General features: G+C 33.1%; 1 protein-coding gene across 13 annotated transcripts in view; it reads left to right on the top strand.

Annotated features, from left to right (window-relative positions):
- Positions 1-27,361, top strand: part of Ptprk (protein tyrosine phosphatase receptor type K) — a 560,796-nt gene that overhangs the window by 418,011 nt on the left and 115,424 nt on the right. For all 13 annotated transcript variants that reach the window (XM_058581031.1, XM_058581026.1, XM_058581030.1 and 10 more), the window contains 4 exons: positions 9,430-9,732; positions 14,756-14,865; positions 16,235-16,436; positions 20,343-20,448. In XM_058581031.1, the coding sequence (XP_058437014.1) occupies positions 9,430-9,732; positions 14,756-14,865; positions 16,235-16,436; positions 20,343-20,448 (721 nt within the window). The remainder of the gene's footprint in view (positions 1-9,429; positions 9,733-14,755; positions 14,866-16,234; positions 16,437-20,342; positions 20,449-27,361) is intronic.

The following is a 27,361-nucleotide window of genomic DNA, read 5'->3' as shown; positions in this document are numbered from 1 at the left end:
GTATAATAGAAGCAAATATTATTATTAAAAATGCAGGACCAATTTAACAGAAGGGAACAAAATTTAAGCTGAGGTCAGATCTAGAACTAGTCTCCACAGCATTTTAAATGAGGATTCCAACATTAACTGTTCATAGAATTTCTTCCAGTTACTATTGTGTGTGTGTGTGTGTGTGTATATATATATATATATATATATATATATATATATAACTTTTTGAAAGCTCTTTAATAAATCCTATATTATAATCTCCAAAAAGTTTCCTAAATAAAGAATAAAACCATGCTTTCAGGATGCTTTCCTCACATGAAAATTAACTTGGGTTTCTATTCCTAGGTATTCATATTCTTTGTGATTGAGGTGTTCAGTGCCATTCATAACACATAACGTGTTCACAATATGCCCAATATTTGAAAAGACAAGTGCATGAAGTATAATTATGGGCAGTTTGCTTTACCACTCTGAGCCTCCGATTTTTTGCCAAATGTTTATTCAGGGATTTATTAGGTCAAACTCAATTCTAGGAACGGAGGTTATAAATATTTTTAAAATTCTCTTAATATTACTGAAGTAACATTACTTAATTAGCATAATCACTTTAGTTGAATATATAATTAAGAGATTAGACTGCATGATTTCCATGGTTTCTTGATCTCTCATTGATGAAATGTAAGAGATATCTAGAATAGGGGTAGAACTATAGAGAAAGTTTATTAGCACATACAATAGATCAAATTTCTGGGCTATGGAAAATACCTAATTGTCCTAAGAGTAAACAATCTATTACATTCACGTTCTAAACCAATGTGATTGGAACATCATGCCTAAAGCTATTTGGTGAGGTTGTGTTTCTTCTGTGTCTGCTTGTGTGGCAAAGGTTGCCAGGAGTAGAAGTGAAGGTGGGGAATGCCTCTGCAATGGGGACCCAGAAAACATTCTAGAAACTGTCCAGGAGAACCTGCAAATCGTGGCCCAGATGTTAGACTGGGATGGCTCCTGACAGCACCCACAGTGTGTAAGGAGGAATGCTGACTTAACAGTCTAAAAATCTGGTTTCTGAAACTGGTGTCTATTGTTGAATTAATGGGTCTCTGGAAAAATCTACTGGCTTTCCTTAGAATTCTTTTTTTTTTTTTTTCATCTATAAAATGGGACAGGGTAGAATTAAAGTAGGCACTAGATTTTATCCAGCTCTCTCTGCTTTGGGGTATTTGTAATGTGACATGTACTTAACAGCATCTTCCCTTCCCTGCTCACAAGCTCACTCTCCTGTTCTCTGGTATGCACTGTCCATTACTCTTTCTCTCCACTACTGTTCTCCTCTCTCCATTTTCCCCCCTCTCTTCTCCTGCTCACTGTCATCTTCCCTCTTCTTCTTTTTGTATCTGAGATGGACCAATACCTCCATTTAGACCTCTTTTTTTCCCCCAGAATGTTCCATAAGTAATTTAACAGACATGAGTCTAAATACTGCTTGTTTGTTTTGTTTCCTAAACTAGGACACTGTCAAATTGATCTTTGTATTCTTAGGTCCTAGAACATGCCCTCTTGGCCAGCAGAAAGCAATAAGGAAATAATACTGAATTACTGGATCATTTTATCTCTCAGACTGTGTCTCTTCGTGATTTCTCTGTTTCATTTAAAGAGCACCATAATTTTCTCAGCCATTCAGTCTGAACACATTAACTATATATTGTATCCATTCACATATTTCAAATCCAGGTAGCCACCAAGTGTTTCCATTTTTCTTCCACATCAGTGGCTCCTATTCTGTCTATTCCTGTTCTCTCCCTCCTCGAATAACCCCTAATTCTTCCCTAACACAAATGAAATCTTTTAATTTCTCTACCTCAGTCTCTCTACACTTGACACAGCCTCCAGATTAATCTTTCAAACACAGCTCTGTGACTTGTTAATTTCCTTCTGAGACACCCTCATTGACTTCCCATACTCTATTAGATCGTCAAGTTCAATCTCTTAACCTTGACATCCGAAGTTTGCACAGTCTGTGTATCTTACAAGATACAGCCAAAAAATGGACTTACATAGGTTTTTTTTTATTATTGTAACTTTTTTATTTGTTCTAATTACTTATATGTGACAATAGATTGCATTCTTACACATGATACATAAATGGAGTATGACTTCTCATTCTTCTGGTGGTACATGATGTATGATCACACCAGTCATATAGTCATATATGCACATAAGGTGTTAAAGTTCAATTCATTCTACTGTCCTTCCTACCCCCAAACCCTCTCCCCTCTCTTTACTCCCCTCTGCCTAAAACAGAGTACCTCTATTCTTCCCTATCCCCACCCGCTCGTGTTGTGAATTAACATTGACATATCAGAGAAAACATTCAGTCTTTGGTTCCTTGGGATTGGCTTATTTTATTTGGCATGATATTCTCCAGTTACATCCATTTACTTCAAGTGCCCTAATTTCATTCTTTTTTAAGGCCAAGTAATATTCTACTATGTATATATACCACAGTTTCTTTATCCATTCATCTGTTGAAGGACATCTAGGTAGGTTCTATAGCTTAGCTATTGTGAGTTAAGCTTCTATAAACAATTGATGTGGCTGTGTCACTCTAATATGCTGATTTCAAGTCCTTTGGGTATATGCTGAGGAGTGGGATAGCTGGGTCAAATAGTAGCTCCATTTTAAGTTTTCTGAGGAATCTCCATACTGCTTTACAAAATGGTTGCACCAATTTGCAGTCCCACCAACACTGTCTGAGTGTACCTTTTCCCCGCATCCTTGCCAACATTTATTGTTGCTTATATTCTTGATAGTTGCCATTCTGACTGGAGTGAGATGGAATCTCAGAGTACTTTTGATTTGCATTCCTCTAATTGCTAGAGATTATGAACATTTTTTTCCAAGTTTGTTGATTGATTGTATATCTTCTCAGAAGTATCTGTTCAGTTCCTTGGCCAATTTATTGATTGGGTTATTTGGTTTTATGGTGTTAAGTTTTTTGAGTTTTTATATATCCTAGAGATTAATGTTCTATCCGAGGTGCATGCATGAAGATTTTTCCCCCATTCTGTGAGCTCTCTCTTCACATTATTGTTTCCTTTTCTGTGAAGAAGCTTTTTGGTTTGATTATATCCCATTTATTAATTCTTGAATTTACTTCTTACACTTTGGATTCTTGTTAAGGAAGTCAGTTCCTAAGTCGACATGGTAGAGATTTGGACCTACTTTTTCTTCTGTTAGGCACAGGGTCTCTGGTCTAGTGCCTAAGTCCTTGATCTACTTTGAGTTGATTTTTGTGCATGGTGAGAGATAGGGGTTTAATTTCATTTTGCTACATATAGATTTCCAGTTTTCCCAGCACTATTTATGGAGAGGCTATCTTTTCTCCAATGCATGTTTTTGATGTCTTTGTCTAGGATGAGATAATTCATCCTAGGGTTTATCTCTGTATCCTCTATTCTGCACCATTGGTCTACATGCCTATATTGGTGCCAATACCATGCTGTTTTTGTTACTATGATTCTGTAATATAGTTTAAGATCTGGTATTGTGATACTTCCTGCTTTAGTTTTCATGCCAAAGTTATTGCTATGGCTATTCTGGGTCTCTTATTTTTTCAAATGAATGTCATGATTGTGTTTTCTATTTCTATGAAGAATTTCATGGGGATTTTAATAGGAGTTTAATTAAATCTGATAACGCTTTTGGTAGTATGGCCATTCTGATAATTTTAATTCTGCTTATACAAGAGCACAGGAGATATTTCCCTCTCCTAAGGTCTTCTTCAATTTCTTTCTTTAGTGTGCTGTAGTTTTCATGGTAGAAGTCTTTCACCTCTTTTATTAGATTGATTTCCAAATATTTTATTTTATTTCATGAGGCTATTGTGAATGGGATAGTTTTCCTAATTTCTCTTCCAGCATCACCATCATCTTGCCATTTATAAAGTGACTTGAATTCATTAATTATATAACCCACATTAGACTGGCTTCCTCCCATATAATAATGCCCTTCAGAGCCATCCCAAATTATTGTGAATGGAAGGTTTATCCTTTTTTATGGCTGTGTAGTACTTCATGACCTTGATATCTTTTTTTTTTTTCCTAACAATTTAATCTTTTTTTAAAATTTTATTGTTGGTTTTTCAAAACATTACATAGTTCTTGACATATCATATTTCACACTTTGATTCATGTGGGTTATGAACTCCCATTTTTACCCCGTATACAGATTGCAGAATCACATCGGTTACACATCCACTGATTTACATATTGCCATACTAGTGTCTGTTGTATTCTGCTGCCTTTCCTATCCTCTACTAACCCCCCTCCCCTCCCCTCCCCTCCCCTCCCCTCCCCTCTTCTCTCTCTACCTCATCTATTGTAATTCATTTCTTCCCCTTGTTTTTTTTTCCCCCTTTCCCCTCACTTCTTCTTGTATGTAATTTTGTATAACCCTGAGGGTCTCCTTTTCTCAGCCATTCAGTCTGAACACATTAACTATATATTGTATCCATTCACATATTTCAAATCCAGGTAGCCAACAAGTGTTTCCAATTTTCTTCCACATCAGTGGCTCCTATTCTGTCTATTCCTGTTCTCTCCCTCCTCGCATAACCCCTAATTCTTCCCTAACACAAATGAAATCTTTTAATTTCTCTACCTCTGTCTCTCTACACTTGACACAGCCTCCAGATTAATCTTTCAAACACAGCTCTTTGACTGTTAATTTCCTTCTGAGACACCCTCATTGACTTCCCATAGTCTATTAGATCAAGTTCAATCTCTTAACCTTTGACATCTGAAGTTTGCACAGTCTTTGTATCTTATAAGATACAGCCAAAAAATGGACTTACATAGGTTTTTGTTTTCCAGTCATTTTTTTGTTTACATTTGTATCGATCTTGTTTTACCTGCTTTTGTATTATTTACCCAAATTGTGTTTGGAGATCTTGTCTTTGTCTACTGAGCCATAATACAAATATCCTCTCCATTTAACAGGTGGGAGTTATTTCTCCCTCTTGGATTTGTATAGCATTTTCCATTTATATATCATTTAAATCAAACACACACACACACACACACACACACACACACACATGAGAGAGAGAGAGAGAGAGAGAGAGAGAGAGAGAGAGAATGCATTAGTTTTTCTTTTTCTTTTTCTTTCTTTAACATCTTAAACAAGGAAATGGTGAGCTCTTTGAGGTCTAATATAGTGTTTTGCTTCAGCGCCTTCTATAAGCTTAGTATTCTTTCTAGACAATCTATTTGATCTAAACATTTTATATGATCACTCATTGCAGTAAGGTTCTTTCTTTGCTGTGTTTCTGATGAAATTTTGCCATATAACTCTTTTCAAGTCTTTGTTTTTCTTCAAAAATTATTTTAGCAGAGAAGTGAGTGCACTAGAGAGAGTACTGTTAGATAAAATCATGTATATGGGATAGTCAATAAAATTTTTTAAATGGAAAGGAGAAAAATATTAGACAAATGCAAAACATTGGACCCATAGTGTTTTCCAAACAATATCTTTCTGCTCTCAGTTATTCTATTCAATCTCAATTCAAATAATTTTTCTCAGAGAAAGTTAAAATTGTAGTTTATGTATTATATCACAATAAAATACATTTATTGGTGAAGCATTAGAAACATGTGTTAAAATGAGGGATTTAAGAAATTTTATTTATAGAACCAACCTAGTTGCCCTTCAATACATGAACAAATAAAGAATATATGGTACATATACACAGTGGAATATTACTCAGCCATAAGGAAGAATGATTTTATGACATTTACCAGTAAATAGATGGACCTGGAGACTAGGATGCTAAGTGAAATAAGCCAATACCAAAAAAACAAAGGTCAAATGTTCTGTCTACTGTGCAGATGCTAACCCACAATGGGGGTCCGTGGGGGAGATGGGGAAGAATAGAAGTTCACTGGAGTAGACAAAGGAGAATGAAGGGAAGGGAGAGGAGGGATGGATATAATAAAGAAAGAATGAATTGGCCATAACTCTCCTATGTTCTTATATGAATAAAAGACCAGTGTAACCTTACATCATGTACAACCACAAGAATGGGAAGTACTCAATGTATGTATGTGTCAAAATACATTATAATGTCAATTCACAATAGCTAAACTGTGGAACTACCCTAGGTGCCCTTCAATAGATGAATGGATAAATAAACTTTAGTATGTATACACAATGAAATATTTCTCTGCATTAAAAAAGAATAAAATTATGGCATTTTCAGGTAAATGAATGATGGTAGAGAATATCAGGCTAAGCAAAGAAAGCGAATCCCAAAAGCCAAAGATTGAATGTTCTCTTTGATAAGTAAAAGCTTATACATAATGGGGTGGGGTGGGGCATGGGAAAAATGGAGGAACTGTGATTGGGCAAAGAGGAGGGAGGAGAGGGGAGGGGGCGTGGAGGCAGGAAAGATGGTGGAATGAGATAGACATCATTACCCTAAGTACATGTATGACTGCACATATCATGAAAAGCTACATCATGTGCAACCAGAGAAATGAAAAATTGTGCTGCAATTGTGTACAATGAATCAAAATGCATTCTGCTGCATATATAGCTAATTAGAGTAAATAAATTTAAAAAAATGTAAAATTTTTAAAAAGAAATTTTATTGAGATCTTTGATAAAATTTTCCTTGAATGGATTTCAGAATAGTATATTTCATATCAAGTCAATACTGTTTATAAAAACCCATATGCATATTGTCACCCTATATTAAACCTAATAGTCTCCATAGGAGGTAGAAAGTAAAGACCTTATCATATGGGTTTGTGAATATATATATATATTTATATGTATGTATGTATATAAATATATATACACACACTGTATATAAATATATACTCACACTAAATATAATATGATGTACTATAAACTATATATGCATCCATACATATGTACATATGCTTATGTATATTTTAAAAGTATACATACAAACGCACACTGAACTTGAGAAGGCTATACCTCAATAAAAGCTGAAAAAAAGGTTAAGAGGCATATTCTAATTAGTAGAAAATATAATTAAAGGGTAACTCTTAATCCTCTGTGTATATGTATTTACTTTGTATCTATGTTTCTAAATATTAGTATGAGAATGCAATTAAGTTTAAAGCAGTATTTTAGTAACAACCAGGTAGTTTGCTGGATTTGTTTGATCCATGGAGAGAAGTACCAATTACAAGAAACATTTTTACTTTATTGAAAGATTTGCACCTCAGAAAAATATTTCTTTCCCAAACTCTCTTTTTAATATGAGTTAATAAAGTATTCATAACTAAAATTAGAATACTTTAATAGTTTATATATACATATAGGATTAATAAAGCCATTTTTTCCCTGATTTTAAATGAGTTTTTAATATAACTCACTCTTATTGTGAAAGTAAGCAACATTTAAAAACATAAAACAAAAATTTCAAAGTGAGCCCTATACATTTTCCCCATGATAGGTAATAATATAACTGTTGCTGACTTTTAGATATATAGGATGTGAGAATATAGAGCTATACATTTTTATTTTACAGATGTATGTATGCTTTTAAAATCGTATTAGATTGTGAAATAAGTAAAAACTAAGTAGTGACACAAACTGTAAAGACTGGTGAAAGGATGAAAACTCAGAAGTAGAGAAATGTATAGGAAGGAAAAATGTCAGATTCAAAATGATGGCTCTGTGAAGACAAACATATAAATGCTAGATCGAAAACATAATGAAGAGTTGTTTTACTGGTGTTTTCTGTCACTGCTGTTTGGGAGTTGTTCATTCAGATATTCTGGGTATTTTCATGGCACATCTTACCTTCTCATTCTGGATGCCTGTATGCACCATCTAAATGTGGCCACTGAATAGGGTCTGGCTGCAACCTAGCAGCAGCCAAGTCACAATTTGTCAGGAAATTTAAGGTTATTATAGTTATAACTGCCCGATTAGCTCATGCAAGTAATATTAATAGTTGCATCTTCAATCTAACATGACTGAATTGAAAATATCATCACTTCACTCTTTTACCCAGTTGGAAAAATGTTAGCCTAAAGTTAGACATATAAAGCAGTTTCACACAATAGTTAGAAAGCCTCTTTTTTCCAGCCTATCTATATGCTTAAGGTAGCATGTGAAATAACAGTGGAGAGGTTGGGTGTTGTAAGTAGTCCTAAGATTGGCAAACAGCATTTAAAACCCAAGTATTAGATTCTATCAAAGTTTAAACTGCATGTATGCATGTAGATTTTTGAAGTTTTGTGATCTTCAATTAAATGGTTATGAGAGTTTATTTCAGATTCTACGTTAAGTACATTGAACCAGATTCCCAGTTTGTGCTCACCATCTGTGTAGCGCACTGATTACTTTTACAGAACTGAGATTCTGATCTCAAAAATATAAATGTATAAAAACACCCAAGTAGGACTTTTTAGATTTTTTTTTTCTTTTTTACCCTCCTGATTTCCATTTAACAAGACAGTTGACTATCCTTAGTATGATAAGGGAGGCAGTAGCAATGCCCTGACCTTGGTCTTCACCTTTAGTTTTGTCAAATCAATGTATTAAAGTTTCTCTGTGTGTTGGTTTCTTTACTGTGTAGACTTTGCCATGGCCATGACTTTCATAGAGTAATTATTTTGATTAAGTTAGACGATTAAAGTTAGTCTTGCATGAGGAAAGAATACACTTGGGAATCAGTGATGGATGGACTCCAATCTTCAGAGTGTTCCATCCTGCCAGCATTTTCCAGTTGAATAGAAATTCACTTCCCAATTTGGTTTGTATGACAGTGAATGGGTTGTTAGAACTGAGTGTTTTCTAGAAAAAGTCAGAAGGAGATCAAGAAGAAGAGAAGACAATGTTAATATCCACATGTATTCTTGTAGTTTTTCTCAGATTTTTTTTTGCTTTGATGAACAACATCATTACTGAAATAATTAATGTTAATTAATATCTGTGTCATTTTTTGGTAAATGGTAGTTTAGTGTTACAATTAGAGTAATTAGTATACACCATAGCTTAGTGACATGACAAATCATAGAGCAGAACATGTTGACTCTTATCCATTATGATATATTAGTTAATTCACTTGCTCGATAATGACAATAGAGGAGAACAACAAGGAAAGGGGGAGGAACAACAGCAACAACAATAAAGGCATTGTGGCTACGTTTCCAGGTTTTTGTTTTTCTGACAAATTTTAAGGATTGTTGTCATTTTACATTTTCTTTCTTATTGGTAAATCATATTTCCTGATTGAAACTTTCGAGAATAAGACAATGAATAAATTCAATAAGTGAAAATAAAATATGACTTCCACTTTTGCTGAATTTGCATATGCTGGATTATGCACAGAGTTTGTCTTTTCTCAGATCATGTATGGTAAAATTGACAGCTGTCTGAAACTTTGTCTTGTTTTTTCAGAGCCTATGCGAACCCCAAAGACTCTGAAGATTGCTGAGATACAAGCAAGACGCATTGCCGTGGACTGGGAATCCTTGGGTTACAACATTACTCGCTGCCACACTTTTAATGTCACTATCTGCTACCATTATTTTCGTGGTCACAATGAGAGTAAGGCAGACTGTTTGGACATGGACCCCAAAGCCCCTCAGCATGTTGTGAACCATCTGCCACCTTATACCAACGTCAGCCTCAAGATGATCCTTACCAATCCAGAAGGAAGAAAGGAGAGTGAAGAGACAATTATTCAAACTGACGAAGATGGTATGCTGACATTTCATTCTGTTTAAAAGAGGGAATCATATAACAGGAATATTTTAATTTTTTACAATATTCACTAGATTACTGAATATTAAATTGGACTCTAAAATCTGCTAAGTTCTCTTCCCTTCTTTACAGATTTTGGAATTTTGCATTTTGCAAGCCATTAGTACCTCTTCTGTTTTTCTAATATTTGAAAACAAGTGTTGCCTATTCCATTTATTCATCAATGGCCTATATGAGCCTAACTATAAAATAGGCCTCAGCTCCTGTCTTTAAGTCTCAATAAAGGCCCTTGTATGATGTTGGCAGCCTCTCATCCTTTATGTATCTTATTATTATCCACATAATTGAACTGCACTTTGTCCCATTTCTGAATATTTAAGTGAGAGGGACAAATATTTATATTAATATTGTAAGATGTCCACACCTGCTTTAGCAGTATTTTCATGATCATTAATGTAAATAATGAATGCATTTTCTGGTTCAACAAAATTATACACAAAAAGTCTACACATGGCAATATTATAATAATAATACATTCTTTTGGTATAAGACATTTCATTTCAAAATTTCATTTTATGAATGAAGGCATGTAGGCTAAAAGCTTGCTCTTTAGTGAACTGAGGCAAAGATAAACTTGGAATCAAGAATCTTGGACTTTAAATACTGGCTTTAGTCCCTCTGTAACCTCACTGAATCCTTTTACCTCTATAGTTGTCCACTCTCATCTCTAAATCAGGTTTAATCAGGCATTCTGGAAGATTCCATCTCCTCCTAAAACCTTGCTTGAATAGCTTGACAGTAGGGCATTTTTGTTTAGGTTTCAGGAAAGTGGTTGTATGTTAAAGCCAGGAGTTCCCAACTTCCCTCAAGTTCTGAACTTTAGGCTCAGATGTCCCTTTTGGTGCTTACCAAGTATGAGATTGCCATAAAGTAGGTTAATATCCTGTAGTTTCGAGAAATAATGATTATTTCAAGCTCTTCCAACTCCAAAAGGGGAACTTTCAACCCTGTTTTGTCCTGTTGTTTTATTATAATAAACAGAAGTGAGACCCTTTTCCCACATTTAGCTCAGACTTTGAAGGAAACAGTAAACACAGTCCAAACACTATGTGTAGAGTCATTATCATATTACCAAAATTTCAGAGAAGGCTGAGACTTATTTATGATGAATGTACTCTGACATGTTTGAGGTAATCAAACATGACCATCTCAGCTATTATGTTTAAATTTTTCCTAACCAAAGTGGCAGAGTGCCCTAAAACATAAACACAAAATCTCTCACCACTAACCCATGAATCACAAAGACACACACACACACACACACACACCCTCAACATTCATGTATGCAAAACAGAATGGTTAAGAGTGATTGATTCATAGGTAAATAATAAAAATAGAAAGTCTAAGCATGGGTTCAAAAGCTCTGTAAAATCTCTCTCTCTTCTTACAAAGTAGGATAAATGCTATGACACTTGGGTCACACTAGACATTTTGTAATCCATGTTTTTAGTAATTAGAGAGTACTCACATGTTTTATTGCTGCACTTAAAAGATAAAAGCATGATTTCTTAATTGGTGATTTTAGACTCAGTTCCATGAGTTATATGCTTTTCTTAGCCAATCATCCTTTACCAATATAATTGATCTTGATGGTATTGTCTAGTATGGTTTGTTAGTTTGCCTATCCCATAAACAAAAGAATGCATCCAGGCTTTTATAATCTTTTTCATGTTGCATTATTTTTTTTAAACTAAGTGTATTTTTGAGCACACAGAAAACTATATTAATAATCAGGGAATTAATTGCTATAGAAACTTCCACTAAATTAATCAAAATATACTGTGTTGTTTACTTTATCCAGAAATAGTCTTGTAAAAGTAAAATAATATTACGTTTTCTAATTCAGTATTATTTTCAGACCTGATACTTTGCATAATTTTTACTAGTTTAATAATTTTAATTTTCGTATTGTTACTTCATAGTGCAGTCATAGAGTGTTTTTTTTTCCTTTTTGTTTTATATATAATATTTAAAGATTATGTGCAAACTTATACGAGGTATTTGTAAGTAGCTAAGTTTTCAAGTGTTGCCCATATGAGCTGTGTTTTTACATAGAATGTTTGATGTGTCTTAATGTTCCTAACGGAGGGAAGAATATCTAAATTATAACCCATTGTTGCAAAGATCGATGGATTATGATGATCTGATTAAGTTGGTCTTACTAAATTATTGCTGCCCTATATACATAGAAAAAGAATAAATTATCAACCATGTAATAAAAGGATATAATTATATGAAAAGAATTCTGGGGACATCTATAAATCATGAGAGCAAAGCTATAATGATTTCCCACCAGAACCCTAAGGTAGAATTTATATTTAATTTATTGCACACGTTTTTTTTAATGCATGAGCAGAATTTTTTGTATGAGGTTTTGTTTTCATTTTTTATTCCAGCATTCATGAAAATCAATATTATGAAGTCAGCTCAGCAAAAAGCCTGGTTTGAGGACCTTTTTTGAGAATACAAAGCTATTTTTAAATGCACATTTATTAGATTTTAAAGGCTATCATGCTTATTTAATATAACCTTGTCCCACCCACATTTCATCGTTTCTTTCTTTTCCATTTTTAGGGTTATATTTTAAAGGACTTTCTTATTCTAAAAAAAAAAAAATAGCTGAAACAGCTCTCATATAAATCACAAGCAGAGGAACAAAAGTCAGCATTCTGTCTCTATTAAAAGTTGTTGATGTGGAAATGTGAACTGACATTCCCTGCAATCTGTAGACTGTCATGCAATAGCTTTAGTAACTTTTTGCTGTTTTTACATAAGTCATAAGTGGGTGGAGACATTGCCTGTGCATATAGACCTTGTCTTCCTTCAAATGGAGACAATTAATGAATATAATTGTTCAGTGCCCACACCTCCTTCCCACATCTTAATGTATGTGCTATATAGTTCACCCAAGTGTAGCTTTCTTTCACGACTATACTAATCCAAGTAAAAATCAGTAATATGCACTTTTTATACATAATTTTCTCATACATTCTCCCTGTAGGTACTTGAAGCAAATTCTGATGACCAAGGAGAACATGTATGAGAAGGGCATAGAAATAAAAATATCATAGGATAGCTATTGTCCAATTTTTCCCTCTTTCAATGCAGAATTCTGTAAACATTTTAAATCATTCCTAGATGGGAACAATTTGAAATACACCCATGCCATTTTATATTATTTACGGGCCAAATGGCATTAAGTCAACCTAGCCATTTATCATTATAATGCCATCAAATGCACACTTCCTCATTATTTGAGCTTTTCCCCTCCACTTGGAAAACAAACCAGTGCCCATGGCAGCTTCAGCAGTTGCCACAGGTTGCAGAGTGCCTGTTGCAGCCCCCTTGTCCTGACAGGATAAGTTGTCTGCACTAATGATATGGGCTGGGGACAGCCGATGGCTTCAGTTCACAGATGCAAGACTTATCTCCCGAAGTTTAGCACTGGCATTTTTCTGTTTACTATGGGTTTCTTTCCTTTATGAATTTATTAATAAGTGCCAAATTATGTTTTCTGTCTCAGAGGTCATAGCATCATTCATAGGCTCCTTGTAGATTGAAATAAATCTTACCCCTGTGACACATTCAGGATTTCTTGATGCTACTAGCCACAAAGCAATGCATTTCCTTTGATCCAATGATTTTTAATTTATTTCAATCCTCACAAAATTGCTCTGTACTTTGAAACGGCATTTGTAGATAATGTCATGTGTGAAGTTCAGTGAAACGTTAGATTAAGGGAAAATATTAATTAAAAATCATACTTGCTCAATATTGGGTTGATATTTTCAAAAGGAAGCAAGACTTTAAGCCAAGTACTCCAGATAGTATGTATTTTAAACATTATCAGAGGTGAAATATGGATATTTGCATGACTAGATAGTAGTTAAGTATTTAGTGTTTATAAAAGGAACATACACAACAGCAGAAGTCTCTTGTGTTTTGGCAACAGAAGTCAAGGCATCATTCAGCATTGCCACTGGGTTTTGCCATTTATATGACATACCCAAATAAGGATTTGATTGGCAGCTCTTCAAATCTAATCAGACCTGGGGACACTTCAAAAGTCATGATACAAGGGTAGGATTTGTGGCTCAGTGTTAGAGTGCTTGTCTGTCATATATGAAGCTCTGGCTTAGATTCTTAACATAACTACAAAAAACAAACAACCAACAACAAAAAAAGCCAAATATAAGAAAAATACACACCCCTCCAAACTAAACAAAATTAAAATAAAATGAATTCTTATACAAATTTTTAAGTCCTAAATTGTTTTGGTGTTATAAACTGCTTTGATTTTTAACTATGAAAAATTAAATTTCATTTAAAAGACTGAAGAAATGACACTTGAACCTATTCATCCTAAACAACTGTTTTTAAATTTGCCAAAAACAATCCTGTCTTTTTATAACTATAAAGAATTTAATAATTATAGCAATAAAAATCAGGGTGATTATTAATGGGCATTCCAATTCTGTGCTGTGTGATTTGCTTCTCAGTCCAAAGAGAGTTAATTATTATTATAATTCATTATTATATGAACTTTGTTTATGGAGACTCTTTGGGGGATTAGTATAATCTTCAAAAAAATCTTTCAGGGAAATATAGCTCTGTTCTTGAAACGAATTACAAATAAGATGTTCATGTTATTAGAGGTATGCAAGAGAGAAAACTAGACTACATAATTTATGCAACTCTCTAAGGCAATGGAATATTCTTTTGAATAAAAATAACTTTGCATTTCTGTATTTTTGTCTTAGAAACTTAAAGACTAATTTTAAGTTCCTATATACCAAAGTCAAGTCAGAAAACTGGTTATATAGCTTACTTTATTTACGGTCACATATTTGTTTGTTTAAAATTATATTTCTTTATAATTTTGTATATCAAGTTTACATGATTTACTTTTTTCTATTTCTGATATAAGTATTCTTACAACTCCAAATATCTGTGTTTTTAGTTCCTGGGCCTGTCCCCGTCAAATCTCTTCAAGGAACATCCTTTGAAAACAAGATCTTCTTGAACTGGAAAGAACCTTTGGATCCTAATGGAATCATCACTCAATATGAGGTAGTGAGAGAATGAGGAATTTAACTGAAATGTGGATGGGAGGAATAAGAGGGAGAAACAAAGGAAAAAGTTAGAGGGAAAATAATGGAAAAGAAGTGAGGATGAGAATTAATAATTTTCAAATCTTTTAAGTAAATTCTAGTTTTTTGTTTCTGTCTTAGGGAAGCATAGTTGTTGTCAACAGACTTACTGGTGATTATAATGAATCGTCATACAAAAAAAAAAAAAAACCCTCATTTTTCTACAACTAAGAAACTCATTTCACACTGTTTTAGGAGATGTTACTGAATATCAATAGTTTCAGTGTAAGAAATTAGTGCCCAATAAAACAAATTATAAACCTGTTCCATACCTTCTTTGCAAATTTGAATATAAATCATTGTATTTTCAAATATTAAGAGAAGAAAGGAAAGGATAATATCAATTGCACAAATGTGTAGTGTTATTTCTGCATAGTCGATTTTGATTATAGACTAAATTCTAAAATTTCTGGTGACTGCAGAATGAAGCAAGACTCACTAACAGAGTCTTCTATTTTATAACTATGTTAGCATACTTGAATACTGCTTTCATGGAATTTGTTATATATCTTGGACAAAGTATAAAATGATGTTAATAATGTACATATCTTGAGTACTTTCTGTGTTTCATACACATTAAAGTAAGGCGCATGTGGTGGCATATGCCTTTGATCTCAGAAGCTCAGGCAGCAGGACTGCAAGTTCAAAGCCAGCCTCAGCAATTTAGCGAGGCCCTACACAACTTATGGAAAGGTTCTCAAAATGAAAAAGATCTGAGATGTGGCTCAGTGGTTAAGTGTCCCTGGGTTCAGTCCCTGATACCATTAAAGTATGTAACTACAAAGTTCTGTATGTATGCATGCATATTTAAATGTCATTACACATTAATTAGTTAATACTTATTATTTTATTTTTTGATGGAAGAAAATACTTATACATTTATTGTCAGATACAACTCTAGTATATCTTATTAATGCATAGATGATTTATAAATGTAAACAGAAAGAAAAAAAAGGGGGTTATTCACAGTTTATCATGACTTATAGTGGACAACTAATAGGAAAAATATATTTTATGATTTCCAACAATCTTTTTATTGCATATTGTAGCAAGTAATAAGCAAGTGCTCATTAAAAGAATAAATTAAGCTTCCCATAGAAAGCAAATGTGATGTTATTATCCACACTAGCAATGGTGTCTGATAATACATTTTTCGACCTGAACAGGCATTATGTAATAAGATTTAAAATGGAAATGTCCTTGAACTGTTGGTTCTACTTTTTTAACTTAATTTACTTAAATCTCTATTTCAGTTATATCCTCATATGATAATGCATTTCTCAAAACAGGTCAGTTATAGCAGCATACGATCATTTGATCCTGCAGTTCCGGTAGCTGGACCTCCCCAGACAGTGTCCAATTTATGGAATAGCACACACCATGTCTTTATGCATCTCCACCCTGGAACTACCTATCAGTTTTTCATAAGAGCCAGCACAGTCAAAGGCTTTGGGCCAGCCACTTCCATCAATGTGACCACCAATATCTCAGGTATACAATGAAAAATGTGCAAATAGTATTGATCACACTCTTGCTTTGTAATAGCATGATCTGGAGATTCATATGTACACTGTGTTATTCATCTCACTTTTTGAATCTTTAATATGTTTATGCATGATTATATTTATGCATGATTGAAAGCACTTTAAAGAATCATTTAAATACAAATTATTGATTATATGTCCAATTACAAACACTTTTCACTTTTAATTGACAGTGTTTTTTTAGAAATTACAATATATTTTTATTAACAATCTTACAAAGCTCATTATAAATGACAAAGGCCTTATTATACTTTTGATAATTATTATGGTATCAGATTTCTACAAATGGATTTTGCCAAAAGAACAGTAGAGGATCTTTGCTCTAGTATCAGAGTGTCACATACCTTATCTCCAACATTCTGATAATTTTAAACAAACATAGGCTTTTCATTTTCTCTTGGAAATCTCACATAAATTCATCTAAATTTCAGAACAGGAACATGCAGGAGAATTTTAACTTGATAAACAAATGTAATTAAATTTCACATTCCATTAATAATTTTATAGTTTCATTTGACTACTTTGTTTACAGATGTTATTTCTCTTTCAGTCAAATCACCAGTTAAACCTGATTAAATTCTTGCTAGGAATTAGCATTATAATATGTCCTAAATCTACTCCAATTAATATGACATTTTATCATATTTATTTAAGGTTACTTAAATAAATCTATATTATAAATGCAACTTGAGAGTTAAATTTGCAAGTAAATGTTTTAAAGGACAGCCATATATATATTAAAATATTAATTTTGATTTTGTCAGTTATTTTCATTCATTTTTTAAATTTTCATTATAGTTCTATGTAGAATATACCAATGATACACCACACTACCCATTTAAAATTTTAGCATTGTTCTGAAACTACAATTTGCATCAAAATGAAGAGACATATTCCTTGCATTGTTCTAAGTATAAATTTTATTTGGAAATGTTATTAATATAGTTTAAATTTAAAAATTTGTATCACCAATGAAATTGGTGTATTACCTTGTGCAAATTTGATTTATCTTAATATTCTAATAAAGTTACATTTAAAAACTTTATTCATTATATTAAAAATCTTCAATTTAAGGTATTTATTTACTCACTTTATTAGAAAATAAGACTTGGTGATATTAGGATGTACAGGAATATGTTGCTAACCTCCAGACTTAGCAGTAGTGCAATAATTGAGTAAGCTCTCTCCACAGAAACAGAAATTTTATATAAGCTTATAAAACTGAGAATACTGAACAGCTGTAAATTCTTAAGAGCCTAATATGTGTGTGTGGAGAAGTGTATTTCTCAAGACAAAGGTACTATGTTTTCATTGAACACAAAAATATAAAGAAAAGAATATTCACCTAATTTTTCTTTGAATCATTTAACTACAGTTTTACTTGTATCAACCTAAAAACAATGAGTATTTGACTGTACTTTAAAAACTTCCTTGCCATTTCCATATATTGAAGCAAGTAGAAATCAAAGTCAGGCTAATAATATTGATGGTTAATATGGTTCTCAATATCACCTGGAATTTTTTGAGTAATTTATTATTTATATATTGAGTCCAATAGTTGTATCCCCAAGCATCTTTAAAGCAATTAAGAGGAAGGTGAGATTAAGTTAATGGTTGAATGTCTATATGAATGTGCATAATAAATACACATGTGCACATATACATAACGCACATATACATAGAGTGCATGTACTTTATTAATATTGTCAATTCTACTTCCTAAATTATACTTGGTTACTAATTTAACTCCTCCTTATATCACTGTTCCTTTTTTTATTTTTCATTGGTACCATATTTTAAATACATGTTTGAGGTGCTGTGGTTGTGACGCAGTGATAGAGCACTTGCCTGCCACGTGTGAGGCACTAGGTTCAATCCTCAGCACTGCATGTAAATAAATAAACTAAATAAAGGTCCATTGACAACTAAAAAACTTTTGTTTAAATAAATACCTGTTTGAAATATCTAAGTAATATCTCAGCCTTCAGACTTACTTCAATATATTTTTCTGTATTTCCTTCTTAAATATTGTTTTAGTCAGTTGTGTTTTTGTTATTGCTTTTGTTGTTTTTTCCTGCTGTGATAAAACTACCTGACAAGAACCACTTGAGGAGGAAAAGTTTGTTTAGGGAGCTCAGGGTTTCAGAGGTCACAGGCCATAGATGGCAGATTCAGTTGCTCTGAAGCACAGGGGAGGTAGAATATCATGGTGGAATGACTTGATAGAAGAACACAACAGGTAGCATGGCACCAGGAAGTAGAGAGTAATAGACTTCACTCACCAGGGACAAAATATATATTCCAAAGACATGTCCTCAATGATCTACTTCCTCTAGGCACACCCTGCCTGCCTTCAGTAACCAGTTAGTTAATCCCTATCAGGGTATTAATTCACTAATTGGGTTAAGGCTTTCATAACCCAATAATTTCACCTCTGAATCTTGCATTGTCTCACACAGGAGCTTTAGGAAGACACCTCATATCTTAACCATAACAAATATTTTCAAATGTTAATATACCCAGTAAGATAATGTCCACTCACCTACCCATGACTAGCATCTGTGGTCCTTCGTTGTACAGCTCCTCTCATCTTTCACTGCTCCCATGAATCCAAAGTCCAGGCATATCAAGTTGCTTGCAGTTTTTAGAGCACACAGTCCTTCTAGGTATTGTATCTTCAAACACTGTGCTTCCTCTCTCTAGAATCTTAGTCCATGCTGTCTCTTTCTGATGAGTTTTTAGTTCTATCTTAAGTTTCAACTCAAATATTCCCTAAATCATGAAATCTTCCCTGTTTCTTTGTCCCAGCTTCCAACACAAAAGTAAAAAGTATGGACCAACTTTACCAGGGAAACTTCTTTTCCCCAACCTACTGAAACCTTAACTGTAGAGGAGATGGGAGTAATCTTTTTAAGCAGCCCTCGAGGTCCTTCTGACCTTAGTCATATGGTACCCAGTATTTCAACAAATTAACAGACTTCCTCTTTGTACCAGCTATCAATTTGGTATAGTTTTTGTTTATAAGACTCTCATGCTTCATAAAATATTAATTCCTTTGTTCAATGAATGGATAACATTCTTCAAATAATTTATTACCTGACATTGTATCTCAGTTTTTTTTTCTGGAAATAGACACATTTCACTGGGTACATAACTTTCAAATATCTTTCTACATAAAAATAGTTAAAAGAAATTTGTAGTTACTCTTTCACCTATCTTACGTTTAGGAAAACTCTTTTTCCCAATTAAATATTATTCAATATTCTTTTTAAGAATCTGACAATTAACGCACTGTTGTTCTTTATAAATAAAAGCTGATGCCCATTAGCCACACTTGCCTGCTATGTTTCCATTGTGATCGTTGAGAGGAAAATGATCCAAACAAGAACACTAAGTCTTTCCACAACATTTAGAGTGTAAATAGTTCCATCTTGCCAGGTAGACTTAAGTCAGCTTCTGCCCTTGCTACCTCCAGATCTTCATAAGTCACTCCAGAGCCAGTGCTCCTGATTCTGCGATGCTCATCTTCTCCCCATCTCTTCATTGCTGATTTGAAAGTCTCCAGAAACTAACTGAACACATCTTCATAAAATGCTTAAAATGTGTAATCACAAGTTGCCAGATTATTTTAAAAATTTCAGCAACAATTTTGATTTTATAGTTTTTTTATGCTTTACATTCCTGGGGTTAAGTTTCAGTGGCTGGTGTTATGCTTCAAAATATGTTGTATTATACTGTAGATAATTGGGGGTTAAATTAATTTTTCCTTAAGTTAGGAGCATTTGTTTATATTGACTCATAGTACAGTTCTGTGACTTGATTAAATTTTTTTGTTGTTTGTTTCATTGATCAGCTCCAACTTTGCCAGACTATGAAGGAGTTGATGCCTCTCTCAATGAAACTGCAACCACAATAACTGTATTGTTGAGACCAGCACAAGCCAAAGGTGCACCTATCAGGTAAGAGGGGAAATAACAGTTAAAGAAAAAAAAAACAGCCAGTGGGAGAGAGGCTTTCTGAATGGTTGCTTAGCAGCAAATAAAGCCGTTCATTTCTGAGATATTGATTTGACAATTAGTATCATGAAGGTTTACTGTTTCTTTGTTTTTGTTTGTTGTTCATTTAGACAATGCCTGCAAATAGACCTACAGTTAAAAGCAAAATTATAAGAGGATTTTTGAGATATTCATGAAACAAATCATTCACCTCTACACTGATTTTAGAGTACTGATCTTTTTATCTTTCTTTCATTCTTTTTCTTTTTTTTTTCTTTAGCCCCATTTTATTTTACTTCCTCTGTTGGAATCTCTGGTATAAAACCTTTGAAGATATTTGTCAAAAATAGGATGAGGAAATAACTCTTGTCCACTGCAATAAATAAGTTATGAATAATTTCATATGAGTGATTGAAAATAGGGAGCTTTGAGGGAATAAAAGCCAAAAAAAGTTATAAGGAATGAAGCGTATGTGACCTTTTAATTCCTGAATTGTTCCATGTGAGAAATTCCATAGTAAATATTAAAGTTCAAGTTGGCATTTCATTTGTCTTTCCAATAATAAAACCTTTCATATTACTTAATACCCATCATTTTCATAAAATTGTGAGCAGTTGTTTTTAGGGAAGAGTCAAATTATGCGCTCCATTTTAATTTATGCACATCTGTTATTAGATGAATGTTTAAAATTTAAGCACATTTCTATTTAAAACTGGTAGATTTTGTAGGAATTTTGTTATCAGACTTCTGCTTAAAAGTAAATCAAGGCACAAACTAAGTATAGATATTTCACAATTAAATTATCTCAAATTATTTACATATTTTTTGTTGAAAAATTAATCTTTGATCTATGTGTAAAATGAACACATTTGACTTTATGAATACATATTAACATTCAGATAATCCTGTGTTGCTGAAAGGATATAAATATTTTACTAATTAAAAAAATATATTGATTAAAAAATGTGAGACAGAAAGGAAACTCTTGATTCTGGGTAAAAATCAGAGGATACCACACTACAGAAAACGTGAAGTGGTTGAGAGTACTTGTAATGTAAACACTTGTGAAGTGCTGGCTACTTGAAAATTCAAAGTAAGTACACAGTGCTATTCATGAATCAGTGATCTGTGAGTGAATCTGATTGCAGATCCAAAGGAGAAAGAATATGCATGCGCTCAACATCTTTCTCTATTGACAAGTAATCAGGGTCATTCACATATTCCTACCTATGATAAAATTTTACTTTGTAGGGGTTCAATTCTGATACTGTTGTGTAAATGAGCTCTCAGATTCTTGCATTTGTCTTTTAAGAGTTACATATTTGAGTGAATTCAGCTCTTCTTAATGTAAGTTGCAAACAGATTATTATTATTATTATTATTATTATTATTTATTACATTGCTATGCTATGTAACTTATATAAACTCTTTAATCATTTAATTGTGTTTTTCCATAAATTTTCCATGTATTAAGTAGTACCTGGTATTGTTCTAGAGATGTAAATAAAAGATAAAGTGACCACAAAAAAGCAGAGGGCTTTTGCCCAGATTTATCGTGGACAATCAAGGTACCTGCAGACTCATAAATCTTTTGCTCAGGTGGTTCTCAGGAACTTAGTATATTATCTATAACACATGTTAAAGTCAAAAGTATTCCATTTTGTTTGCCATTTTGTAGCACATAATTTCTAATTAGCAAGAATTCCTCTAGTCCAAAGTAGTAGTTGTGCAAAAATATCCTAGCTAATGATATGTCCTCTTTTGCTGACATAGAAATAATACTTTTTGCATTTATTGGCATTTATTGAAATTTTCTAGAATTGAGATCAATAACTCCAAATTTACAGTCCAAGAGATGAAAATAAGTAAATAAATAAATAAATAAATTCTAGAATACTACAAAAATAATTAATAATATAAACAATAATTTTTAAAAGACAAATAACTACCAAGGAAAAAAATCTAATATCAACTTATATTTTAATCCCACCAAGCCATATTTAGTTTATTTGTAGAGGCTTGCTCAGCTACAGGTGGGGCCAACAGACAGGGCCAGCCTGGTCTAATTGGGGAGTTTGGCTCCTATGAACTGTGCTTTTTTTTTTTTCTCTGAGTTCTCCTGTCAGATGGTTCTCTCTTTTTCCCTCTGATGATATTACTACCTACCGCTAACTGAAGTTTTCTCATGAGACTATCCACTATAGTGCCCTAATTTTTTTTTCAATGAGAACCCAATTTGATACAATCATTATATCACTAATTATATGGCATGGTTCTGCAAATCTTTGTTTGGATCTCCTTAACTTCCTTCTGCTGTACTGAAACTGTTTGACTTTCTGCTCAATTTCTTCTTTACTTGTTGGCCTAAAAGAATGTTTTCTCTGGTGGGTTTTGCTTAGTGTCATTCCACTCTACCTGTAGCCTCCCCCAAAAGCCAGAACTATTTACCTATTATTAGCTCAACCTCCTAAGAGCATCCAGCTCTTAATTCTCTGATGATATTGGCCCTAAATACTGAGTCTATTCTTGCTATTTTATAACTGTATTAGTCTCCATTTCTTTTTAGTTTACCATTAGTTTTTCCCAACTCCAGTGGAAATGAACATTCTTTCTGCCTGGTGTTTCTAGTATCAAACTCCAATTCTATCTGGAAAATTCTGTTTTATAGAGTTTCTATGTTATGTTTAGTTAGTTTTACTATGAAGGCTAAGAGTAATAATAGACTCAATAACATTCTACTTATGTTAGGACCTGAGCTGGATACTTGAAATAGAATTTGCCTAAAGCAGTTTAGTATATGCCTGGGACTAGGGATGGTAGATTTATAACTGATGACTGATAACAATACTGTATTATTGCAGTGACAGCTGATAGAAAATTCAGTGCTATCCATAATAACACTGAATGTGAATGCTCTCAACTCCCCAATTAAAAGACATAGATTACCAGAATACCAGAATGCATAAAAAAAAAATCAAAACAAGATCCAACCACATGCTTTTTTGCAAGAGGTTCATTTAATATGTAACAACACTGGTAGGCTGAAGATGAAAGATTGGGGAACAAAATTCCACACAAATGGAGTCTGAAAACAAGCCATAGAAGTTCTTCTCATATCTGACAAAATTGATTTTAAGTAAAATGAATCAGAAGCAACAAAGGCAGCCATTACATCCTGGTAATTTGAACAATCCAACAAGAAGAAATAACAATAGTATATTATATGCCCCAAATGTCAATATACCCAATTACATTTAAAAAATACTCATTGATATTAAATCCCAAGTAAACCCCAATACAATAATACTGGGAGATTTCAACATACCTTTATCCCTATAGACAGGTCATCAAAGAATAAAATCAATAAGGATATATCCAACCTAAATAATACTGTAAATCAGTTGGACCTAATAGACATCTACAAAGTATTTCACCTCAAAATAGCTAAATTTAGTTTCTTCTCAAAAGCTGATGAAACTGTCTTCAAAATAAACCTTATTCCAAGTCACAACGTAATTTTCAGCAAATAAATAAAAGTATTTATAAAATCCCATGTCAGACCATAATAGAATGAAACAAGAAATCAACAGGGTAGAAAATAGCAGAGACCATGCAAACATATGGAGATAAAATAACACTCATTAAGATGAAGAATGAATTGAAGAACAAATGAGAAAAGAAATCAAAACATTCTTAGAAACAAAAGAAAACAAATATACAACTTATTAAAATCTCCGAGTCAGTATAAAATCAGTACTAAGAGGAAAATTTATTGCATTGAGAGCTTACATTATAAAAATAGATTCCAAATAAATATACATATGCTCTATTTTATGGCCTTGGGGAAAAGAAGAACAATTGACTGCAAAATTATTAGATGATAGGAAATAATAAAGATCAGAGCAGAAATTAATGAAATTGAGAATAAAAAAACACACAGCGTCAATGCAACAAAGAGATAGCTCTTTGAATAAATAAATAAAGTTGATAAACTCTTAGACCAAACTAACCAAAAAAGGGAGAAGTCCCAAATCAACAACATTAGAGATAAAAACGGAAATATCTCCATAGATACTTCTGAAATCCAGAGGATCATTAGAAATTATTCTGAAAATTTATATTACAATAAACTACAAAGTCTAGAAGTCATTGAAAATTTCTATACACATATGATATGCCAAAATTGAGCCAGGAAGATATAGAAAACCTAAATAGACCAATATCAAGTAATGAAATTGAAACTTCAATTATCCAAAAGCACAGAATGGATGGATTCTCAACTGATCTTTACCAGACAAAGATTTTTCATTTTTACCACTTCTATTGAATAGAGTTCCTAAAACTCTATCCAGAGAAATCAGGCAAGAGTAGTAAAGGGATACAAATTGCAAACAAAGAAGGCAAACTTTCACTGTTTGCTGGTGACATAATCTTATATCTAAAAAATCTCCTCCCCTGCAAAAAAACTATCAGAAGACTTTTAGAGCTGATAAATAAATTTTAATCAATAGCTCCTCTGTACTCCAACAGTGATAGTCAGCTGATAAAGAAATCAGTAAAATCATCCCTTTTCCAATAACATCAAAAAATAAAATTGGAATTTAATCTAACCTAGGTATTTAGAAGTTAATATAACTCTACAATGTAAACTAAAGAACACTGAAGAAAAAAAATTAAAACTTTGGAAGATGGAAAGACATCCCACGTTCTTGTACAGGCAGGATTAATATTGTGAAAATGGCCATATTACCAAGGGCGATATACAGATCCAATGAAATAGATATCAAAATACCAATGACATTTCTCATAGAACTAGAAAACAGTAGTCCTTTGGAAGAATAAGAAACTGAAAATAGCCAAAACAATATTGAGCAAGAACAGCAATGTGGGAGGCATCATGATACCTCAAATTATCTACAGAGCTAAAGTCACAAAATAGCATGGTATTGGCATCAAAGTAGGCATGAGGATGAATGGAATAGAAAAAAAAAAAGACAAACCCAAATATTTATAGCCATCTGATACTTGACAAAGGTGCTGAAAATATATGTCAGAGAAAAGACAACCTTTTTAACAAATGGTGTGGGAAAACTGGATATGCATATATAGAAGAATTAAATTAGATTTTTATCTTTCACCCTGTACAGAATTCAAATCAAAATGATTTAAGACTTAGGAATTAGATCAGAAATCATACAACTGTTAGCAGAAACCATAGGGTCAACATTCTATCTTATAGTTCAGGCACTGACTTCCTCAATAAGATATCTAAAGCTCAAAGAAATAAAGCCAAGAATCAATAAGTGAGATGACAACAAATTAAAAAGACTCTGCACATTGAAGTTAACAATTGAGTGAAGATAGAGCCTACAGAATGAGAGCCACTCCTCTGACAGGGGATTCATATCCAGAATATATTAAAAAACACTAAAAACTCAAGACCAAAACCACAAATAACCCAATCAATAAATGGGCAAAAGAACTAAATAGAAATTTCTCAAAAGAAGAAATATAAATGGCCAACAAATATATGAAAAACAATTAAATATCCCTAGCAATCAGGGAAATGAAAATCAAACTACACAAAGATTTCATCATACCCTCGTCAGAGTGGCAGTTATCAAGGACATGACCAATAATAAGTGCTGGCAAGAATGTGGGAGAAAAGATACACTTAAACATTGCTAATGGGACTGCAGATTAGTATAATGGAAAGTGGTGTGGAGACTACTCAAAAAACTAGAAATGAGACAACCATATGACCCAGCTATCTCACTCTTGAGTTCTTATCCAAAAGAACTAAAATCAGTATATTTTAGTGATACAGCCATTTCAATGTTTCTAGCAGCACAGTTCACAGAAGCAAAATTATGGAATCAGCACAGATGCCCCTCAACTGATAAATAGATCAAGAAAATGTGATTATATATATAAATGGAGTTTCACTCAGTCATAAAAAAAGAATGAAATAATGGAATTTGCTTGTAAGTGGATAGAAATGAAGAAAATCATGCTAAGTAAAATAAGCCAGACTTGGAAAAATCAAGGTCTTATGTTTTCTCTCATGTGTGGAAACTAGAGCAAAGTAAGGGAAAGAAGGAAGAGAAGGCAAAGGAAGGTATAGAATATCATAAATATATAAGGTAGATCAGTGGAATAAAAAAAAAAAAGAACATGAGGGAGGAATGGAAGAAGGGAAAGGGATAGGAATATGCAATTAATTTAACAATACCATGTTACATATATAGATGTACCAAAAATAATTCCACCTCTATGTACATGTGGGAAATACCAATCATGAATAAATAAATAAAGAAGTGATAGGAAGATAGAGGAGAAGAGGGAGAACAAGGGTGGGAAGGAAGGAAGAAAAGGAGGGAAATAGGGGCTGAAAACAAATTCTTTGTATGTGTTTATTTTGTCCAGTGAACCCAGATATTATGTATAAATATAATGCTCTAAGAAAAAAAAAAAAACAAAATGTGGTACTCGTGCTGGGTTTTGAAGGAGAGGGAGACATAAGGCAGTCCAAGGGTCATTTTAAATAAAGTGGGGAGGTTACTGAGAAGAGAAGGGATGGTGGGCCTTCCAAGTGATTGCAAAGCAAATGATGGCACATGTGACATAGCTAGGTGAGTTCAAGTACTGCAAGAAGTTCAGTCATTGGCAGTGAAGGGTATATGGGAAGGAGACAACCACTGCTCAAGAGATAAGCAGGAGCCAGAAGGAGAGTCTATATAGTGCCAGACTGAAAGCTGAAGATGGCCCCAGGTCTGTAAGCAAACATCACCAAGTGCTCTTTTATATTTTAGAAAGATCACTCTTATAGGTACATAGAGAATGCAGGCTAAAGCCTGGAATGGTCCCAGTGAATAGA

This window comes from Marmota monax, unplaced genomic scaffold, assembly GCF_021218885.2.
Source record: "Marmota monax isolate L192 unplaced genomic scaffold, Marmota_monax_Labrador192_F-V1.1 WCK01_AAM20220418_F8-fsc00030, whole genome shotgun sequence".
In the NCBI taxonomy this organism is placed as follows: domain Eukaryota; kingdom Metazoa; phylum Chordata; class Mammalia; order Rodentia; family Sciuridae; genus Marmota; species Marmota monax.
Note: the sequence above shows the minus strand (reverse complement) of the source record. Positions and strands in the feature narration are given on the sequence as shown.